The following is a 7,982-nucleotide window of genomic DNA, read 5'->3' on the forward strand; positions in this document are numbered from 1 at the left end:
CACGTAATAGCTGATCATGAGAGGCTCCATTCAGCATCGGGCCAAATTGATAGCAATGGAAGGGCGCAACGCAAAGGCAACACTCCATGCATAGAGGCTAAATGACACAGAAAGAATGACCCCAACAGGGCCGTAGTAACTGAAAAAGTAAACTAAAGTCGCCATAGCCACCCCAAGACGACGACAACAACAACAACAAAACCCGCGTATTTTAATTTTGATTGTTCCTTTTTATTTTTCAGATCAAATTTTCTGGTTTGAGTCTTGAGGATATAGATGATCTAGGATTTGCAATGCAGCAGGTTAGATTGTCTTTTCTTAATGGGGTTTTTAGTATGAAAAAATTAAATCTTTTTATATTTTTACGATTTTATTTAAAATTTTCAATTTTAACGATAAAAATTGATTTAAGAAATTAGGTGTAATTTTATCCTGCGGTCAAAAATTGATTAGAGAAGCGTGTGGCTTTGCCCATGGTGACATGCCACTTGGCAATTTGAGTGAGTCTCGTGTTCATTGTTGTTGAAAAAATATAAAAATTAAAATTAAAATTAAATTAATTCGATCAAGATCCATCTTTTCTCCCTCTAGTTTGCCTTCCCTTTACACAACCACTGCCTTCTTCCTCGACCGCCGGCTGCCCCCCTTTCTCCTACATCCTTCATCGTCATGATCGCGACTTTGAGTCTTCCCCATGGCTGATGGTCGATCAGTTTCACCATGGCCATGACCTTGCGTCTTTCCCATGACTAACTTCACATCAATCTTCTTCTCCATGGTCAAGGGTCAATCAATCCAAGTGCATAGTGACTGTCGACGACGGTGGCTAACTCCTCGTGGGCCATGGCTCGTTGTCGTGAATGCGCCATGGCTATGATCACGGCAATGGGTTGCCGTGGTCGTTTTTCCCTCAATAAGTCACTACGGCTGTAGCCAGAGTTGTTGTCTGCCATGGCTAACGATCCACATCTTGTCTTGGGCGTTGGCTTGCTGTGGTTGTCTTCTCGTCGCCGATGGTGTTCGTCGTCACCATGGCTTCTAATCTTCTCTCAAATCCACTATCCTTGGTCTTCTCAATTGGTCCACCCCTTTGTTTTGATTTAAATTTTTTTATTTTTTTTCAATAACAGTCAATGTGAGGCCTACTCAAATTGTCATGTGGCATGTCACGTGAGCAAAACCACATGTTTGACCGTAAGATAAAATTGCACCTAATTTATCAAATTGAGTCTTTATTACTAAAATTAAAAATTTTAAATAAAATAAAAAAAACAAAAACATTTAATTTTTTCTTGCTAAAAGGGCTTTCTTAATTTGCTGCTCAGCCGAAAGGAAAAAACTAAAAATACAAAGAGTTCTTATTTAAACCATAAACCTAGGTTTTTAAAAACTTCAATTGTAATTCAAAATCAAACAGGAAATTGAACACTATCTTTTAAACTCTTTTTCAATATATCTAGCAAAAAAAAAAAAAAATCTTTATTAATAAAAAGTAACTGTCCTTATTGTACCCTGAAACCAAACAGGTTTTTTAAGTCAAGTGTGCTTCAGTGTGGTATTCATCATCTTATCGACAAATGCAGATGCAGTAATGCCAGGAAACATGCTCTACATACTATAATGAAGTAAACAAATATTATGGTAGCTCAAGCATTAGCAGCTTCATCCATAAAGAGTACTAGTTCCTCTTCAAATAGGAAGGGCATAAATTAGTCCCATCATGAACAAACTATCAGCAAATTAAGAAGTCTCCAAGTTAATTAATTAAGCAAAATAAAAACAACAGTATCCATTCTCATGAATCAATGCTGATTAAGATTCGGTCTTCTTCTGAGCAGCATACTGAGTTACAATCCAAACCACAGGCATGATAACCAGTGCTGAGTTCTCTCCGAGAGTAAAACTCAGAGAGAGAGAGAGAGAGAGAGAGAGATGAGGATGACTAGCCTATCTTCTAACCATGGTTGATGATGGGTTAAGGGAGATGAACCCAAGAGTATTCCCAAAATACACCCCTTGGGTCATATGCATTTGAGCTACACAGCTGCCATCAGCGAAGCTCTTTAAAGGGTTTGTGGAAAAATATGGTAAAAGATATATTTTAGTGCCAGAAATTAACACAACTGCTCCGATTTATGGTGGGGACTAACACTTGCCATAGTTTTAGCCACCACAACAAAATATACAGAAAAAAACACCAACTAGCTAGCTGGCTAGCTTAAATCCTCCTACGCCCTATGGGAAGATGGTTGTTGGGTAGACACAAATGATGTGGGATGTGCCTTTTTTCAACAAAAAAAAGTCGGGGTTTTTACAAGCCCGTGATATGTTAAAGCTGCTTCTATACATACATACATACATATATATATATATAAAGGTGGTGACCTAAATTAAGTTGCAGTAATTAGCCGTTTCAAGACCAAAATTGTGGAGTTGATGTGGGGCTTAAAATCAGCACTGTTGCATTTTTATGCTTCAGTACAACACGGTAGGGAGAATTTTTGCTTGGCCTTTTCCGGGGGCCAAGTTCCAGTTGTGTTTTAGTACTTCAGCCTTTCCGAGGCTTGAAGTAAGAGGTTTCTGATGAACATAGCTCTTCTTAGAGCATGAGTCGGAAATGAATATTTGCACTTATACTGCTTTGGTTCTCTTGTAGGAGCCCTTCCTTCAAAGAGAAGCAAAGTGGAATATGAAACTCCAAACATTTTAGTCCCTATGCGGGAGCTTCCATGCGTGGGAATGATTGATAAACATGCATGAACCCTAGACCTCCATGAGAGAGAGAGAGAGAAAGAGAGAGAGAGAGAGAGAACCATGCATGGTTAGGCCAAAGGTTTTTCCAAACCCTTCAGAAGGAGTAGCCGTTCGTACGTATGAAACATCCATCGTTGGAATGAATCCTTTAATTAAATATGCGGCATTGGAGCATGGACAGCCATGGTCACGCCTGTGGCAAAACAAAACAAACTGTCAAAGATATTAGTGCCTCTTTCCCAACACCCATAAGCGAAAAACAAAAAAGAGACAAAACAAATAATTAGTTGATATGGAAGTGATGGAATCTTTAATTTATAAATTATACAAACCTGATTGCAATGGAGGAGTACTGGAAGCAAGAGAAACTGGAGCACCAGCATAGTGATGTGGGTAAGTCCCCTGGAAAAAGTGATGCGGATATTGGAGGCCGTAGTTCTGCCCTGCCGCGGCGGAGGCGTAGCTGGTGGTGGAATCTCCGGAGTTCATATATGGATACAAGGCTGTCGTCGTCATCCCACTAGTACTAGAGATTCCATAAAGTGGATATTGACAAGTTGCCCCGCCTCCATAAACGCTGTAGTAACTCTGAACATATAATCCATAAAATGTCAACAATATATATATATATATATATTATATATAGATATAATTGCAATGTTCGAAGATCTTAAGATGAACGACCATAACAAGCTGCCACTTGTATATCATGGTCATATATAAGCAACGAATAGAAGTTATTATTTAATTACATATATGGCTGTCTGAAATTTACTGTACAAAAAAGGAAAATGTAAAGCAAAGTAAGCAACATTCATGGTACCAACCGTAGGATAGGTGTAGTCGGGCGAGTATGGAGAGTACCTGAAGATGTGGTAATAAAGAAAACATCAGAAGAAGAAGATTGTTAAAACTTGAACCTTATAGCTAAAGACTCCCAGAAATGAAGAATAATTGGCTTTGTGAAGAAAGCAAAAGCATGCCAGCTGCACTGCATGCGTCTAATCATAGCATTTACAGTCTGCATGCATGTGGGCAATTTATTCTGAAAAATTCTAGTAAAATAATATTATTTTATGGAATCAATTAACGTGTTTCTTGACAAGGGATTTGATTAATGTATTCTTCTGCTACATATCGTTACTCTTCAAAGTATATATGATTAAAAAAAGAAAAAATATTAATGCAATATTCTTTTGTTAAGATTTCATGTATGAATTATTATCATCAATATCTTATATAGGTGCAAGAGTTGGCAATGCAAGTGCAGCTACACAGTGGAAAATAAAAGCTTACCCATAAACATTAAAAGGTATGCCTTGTTGGATGGCATAATGAGGGAAGGTTGGTGCTGAAGAAAAAGCTGTCCCCACCCCACCACCTCCATATCCTGTCTGGAAAGAGCTCATTGCTCTCGAGTTCCTGCCTCCTCCTCCTGCATTTCCATTTATCGTATCATGTTATAGATATGTACCTACGGTCGGTTATATGTATGACCACCCACTAAATTAAATTAAATTACTCCAGAGAGCCATATGAAATAGCTTTATATCTGTAAAGGATTGCTCATCTGAGGTTGAGAAGTAAGAAATTAGCTAGAAGAAAAATAAGAAAGAAAAATTTGAGCGAACAAGAAGTATTTCTTACAAACTACAGAGTTGAATGAGCTGTCATTCTTTTGGAGAACAGTTTGCTGTATTTTCTTTGGTGGATGTAAAGCAGTTGTGTTATTAATTTAAGTGGGTTGATACCCATTCGGAGTAGAGATCAGACTGGGAAAGAATAGAATGTTTCTTTATAATTGGAGGAATATTCATTTTGCATGAACTTGGTGAGTTTGTTTCCTCAAAGTGGATCAGATTGATGGATATTAATAGATACTGAATAGTTACTAAACATCCGAAACTACTATATTGGCATCGCACAGCAAGGTAAAATGAAAAATCATTCGAAACTTTGCTAGCTAGCCAGATCTTTGTAAAAGTAAACCCATAGATTTGCATACACAAAATGAAATATAAAACTTGAAATTAAAAATAAGCACAGATACCATGTTTTGGAGTAGATGGTTTAGATCTTTGAATACCCAAAGAAGCAAGGTTGCAATTGGCCCTCCTCCCATCAATAACTGGAGCAGCATCGACACAAGCTCTCATGGCGGCTTCAGGTTCACGAAATGTCACCTGATTTGATTAGAGAGAGAGAGAGAGAGAGAGAGAGTAAAACTAATTAAATACTCGCAGATAATAAAATCTTTCCCATACAAGAAAACAATAAGCACGAAATAACAAAAAGAAAGGAATATATTCTACTGGTATAGCATATTTTCTGAAATAACTTCTAGTGAGACAGAAAATCAAGCGACGAAGATTATGTAATTAATCCACACGACGAAATAGCAGAAGAAAAGGAATGGCGTCAAAGTAAGAACAGAAAGCGCGCGTACAAATCCATAGCCCTTGGATTTCCCAGTGGTCTTGTCCGTGATGACCACGGCCTCCAGGATCTCGCCGAACTGCTCGAAGTAGGTTTTCATGGTGTCCTTACGAGTCTCCCAAGCCAAGCCCCCGACGAACACCTTGGTGTAAGTGGTGTCTCCAAATTGCGCCGACAAACTGGCCGCAGAACTCATCTTCTTAATCGCTTCTAATCTAGCTAGCTCGCTCTCTCTCTCTCTCTCTCTATATATATATATATATATATAGTGATCGATCTGAGTCTGAGAAGCTTTCTCTGCTTCCCGGTGGCCGGCCTTGGATCGATCTGGGAACGGAGGTAGTATGCGTTGGAATAGACGGGAGATGTCTTCGACTGTAGATTTGGAAAGCGAGAAGAAGACGAAGACGAAGACGAAGAAGAAGGTGGATCAGATCAGAGAGAGAGAGAGAGAGAGAGAGGAGAGAGAGGCAGGAAGAAAGTGAGAGCACGAGCAGCCAGAGAAAAAGAAAGAAAGACCAGAGGAGACCTGGCCCCACCGCCTACCCGCTGCCAATCTCCCTTCCACGCGCACGTTATGGCTTGTTGTCCACCGCCACATGACGACTCTCAAATTATTATAAATTATTATGAAAATAAATAATTTGTCATGATATAATTAATTAATGTCAAGTTTAAAAAAATGGGGGGAAAATTGAATTAATAATCTGAAATAAATTAAAAGCTTTGATGAAATGAAACCATTTTTATTCTTAAATTTAGGCCCTGTCTCTGTCTGTCTGTCTGGCCAAGTTACTCGTCTAGTCCAGGTTAAATATTATTATTATATGGGTGAGACGTCCACGGCTTGGGAAGAAAGTGGGAATTGGAGGAGGCGTGGCACTGGCATTATTATGTCGTCTCTCCTTGGTTTGAATCGAAGTTGTTATAATTGACCTCACTTTCTTCTCTTAATTACCAAACCGGCCATGATATCATTTAACGTGCCTTAAAATTTTTAAATTTAAACACCTCCACCTCCTCTCAATTGACCAGTAATAAAAAAAAAAAAAAAATTACAATATAATTTTAATAACAAAACCAACCCTAATATGTTATTGTCATTTTGATAAGTTATTAATTCGAATCTTAATCTTCTCATGACACATCTTGCAATTTAGTTTTTTCAATAAATTTAAAAAAATGAGTGTTACGGGATAAGAAAAAAATATTCTAAAATATAAAAATACAAACAAAATAAAAAGAACAAACCATCCGATGGGTATGAGGGGTGGGTGGGGGGGGGGGATCAAGTCGCCAAAACTCATCATCATCCAATCATCCACATACATAATGGGGTTCATGCTATTTGATACGATACAATACGATACCCACCCCCACGTAAAAGATAAAAAAAAAAGAAAAGAAAAGAAAAAGAAAGAGAAAAGAGGAAGTAAGAATTCCACCACCACTGTACTCTGTTAAAAGTATTAAAATAATTGAATGAAATCACCTGAAACCTCTGGAACATGTATGTATGCATATAGCTACCAGCAACTGGAACTTTCTTCCCCATTCCATTACTTACTAGAACTCTCCTCCACCACCCCAGAACTCTCGCGACATCCAATTTTCCCACTCTATATATCCCGACACCTCCATTCCACCTTCTCCCCAAAACCAACATTCTCAAACCGATATATATCCAACACGCCATGCATCGTTACCAAATGAAGCTCCCGTCGGTGGAATTGTTCTTGTTATCCTGCTTCTTGCTTCTGGCCGCACGTTCCTGCTCCGGGCTGTCGCTCTTCCCTTTCTCCCGGGGCCCGGCCACGGGAGACTGGTGGCCGGCGGACCCGTTCGCTGTGCTGGAGCAAATGCCGCTGGGGCTGGAGAGGGACGAGAGCCTGACGGTGTCCCAGGCGCAGGTGGACTGGAAGGAGACCCCCGAGGGGCACGTGATCAGGATGGACGTGCCGGGGTTGAAGAAGGAGGAGCTGCAGATCGAGGTGGAGGAGAACCGGGTGCTAAGGGTGAGCGGAGAGCGGAGGAGGGAAGAGGAGAAGAAGGGGGAGCACTGGCACCGGGTGGAGCGGTCGTACGGCAAGTTCTGGAGGCAGTTCCGGCTGCCCAACAACGTGGACGTGGATTCCATTAAGGCGAAGCTGGAGAACGGCGTGCTTACTGTGAGCTTCGAGAAGCTGTCGCCGGACAGGATAAAGGGCCCGAAGGTTGTGAGCATTAAAGCGGGGGGAGAAGGGGCGTCGCGGGAGGAGGAGATGAGAGGCGATCGGCGGCAGCAGGAGGAGGAGGAGAAGGCTAAAGAAGAGCTTTGAATTAATTGGTGAAATTGACGGTCGGTGGTGTTTGTATCTCACATCCATCTATATCTTCTTGGCTTGCGTTGGGCTTGGTTTGGTTTGGTTTGGTTTTTGAAAGTGGAATGACACTTGTCTTGTATGGTATGCGTGTTGAAGGGACTAGTACTCCAGGGATATAATACACAGTGCCCATTAACCCAACTTGGATTTTTCTTTGTATGCAAGTAATAAGCGCTTTTATCTTTTAAGCATGCAGACACAGCTCAACTCCACTCCTGTCTTACGTTGGTGAGTGACCTATATATATATATATATCTTCACACACGGTTTTGTTGTGTTTTACTTCACATAAAAGGGGCAAACGAAGTGTTGGATTAACCGGTTAAGTTTTATGATTATTGACCAACACGACACCATGACAACCATGGAGACAGTGAAGGCCAAGTTCCAAGATTGATATTCTTCTTCTTCTTCTTCTCCTCCTCTCTG

At 40.2% G+C, this 7,982-nt stretch overlaps 2 protein-coding genes across 3 annotated transcripts; one reads left to right on the plus strand and one right to left on the minus strand.

Moving 5' to 3' along the window:
- Positions 1 to 1,636: 1,636 nt before the first annotated feature.
- On the minus strand, positions 1,637 to 5,672 carry LOC127800605 (uncharacterized). Of its 2 annotated transcripts, none has more exons than XM_052335315.1 (6): positions 5,201 to 5,672; positions 4,805 to 4,937; positions 4,051 to 4,189; positions 3,582 to 3,618; positions 3,087 to 3,342; positions 1,637 to 2,947 (listed from the first exon to the last, which is right to left on the minus strand). In XM_052335315.1, exons 1-6 carry the CDS (start codon positions 5,384 to 5,386, stop codon positions 2,907 to 2,909), a joined length of 792 nt encoding a protein of 263 aa, XP_052191275.1. In that variant the 5' UTR covers positions 5,387 to 5,672; the 3' UTR covers positions 1,637 to 2,906. The 2 variants fall into 2 exon arrangements, with proteins under 2 accessions (XP_052191275.1, XP_052191276.1); XM_052335316.1 differs by having other exon boundaries at positions 1,637 to 2,967; positions 5,201 to 5,671.
- A 1,091-nt stretch (positions 5,673 to 6,763) lies between these two features.
- Positions 6,764 to 7,744, plus strand: LOC127799450 (22.0 kDa class IV heat shock protein-like). The gene has a single exon (XM_052333491.1). The coding sequence runs from the start codon at positions 6,885 to 6,887 to the stop codon at positions 7,506 to 7,508; it is 624 nt and encodes a 207-aa protein (XP_052189451.1). The 5' UTR covers positions 6,764 to 6,884; the 3' UTR covers positions 7,509 to 7,744.
- Positions 7,745 to 7,982: the final 238 nt, after the last annotated feature.

Source organism: Diospyros lotus, chromosome 4 (genome assembly GCF_014633365.1).
Source record: "Diospyros lotus cultivar Yz01 chromosome 4, ASM1463336v1, whole genome shotgun sequence".
NCBI lineage: Eukaryota > Viridiplantae > Streptophyta > Magnoliopsida > Ericales > Ebenaceae > Diospyros > Diospyros lotus.

Bases quoted from the DNA above. Each gene is read 5' to 3' on its own strand.
- LOC127800605 (XM_052335315.1), bottom strand. From the start codon at position 5,386: ATGAGTTCTGCGGCCAGTTTGTCGGCGCAATTTGGAGACACCACTTAC. The intron at 4,938-5,200 runs GTACGCGCGCTT...TAATCAAATCAG, and splicing joins AATCCAAGGGCTATGGATTT to GTGACATTTCGTGAACCTGA. The intron at 3,619-4,050 runs GTAAGCTTTTAT...CCACATCTTCAG, and splicing joins ATACCTTTTAATGTTTATGG to GTACTCTCCATACTCGCCCG.
- LOC127799450 (XM_052333491.1), top strand. From the start codon at position 6,885: ATGCATCGTTACCAAATGAAGCTCCCGTCGGTGGAATTGTTCTTGTTA.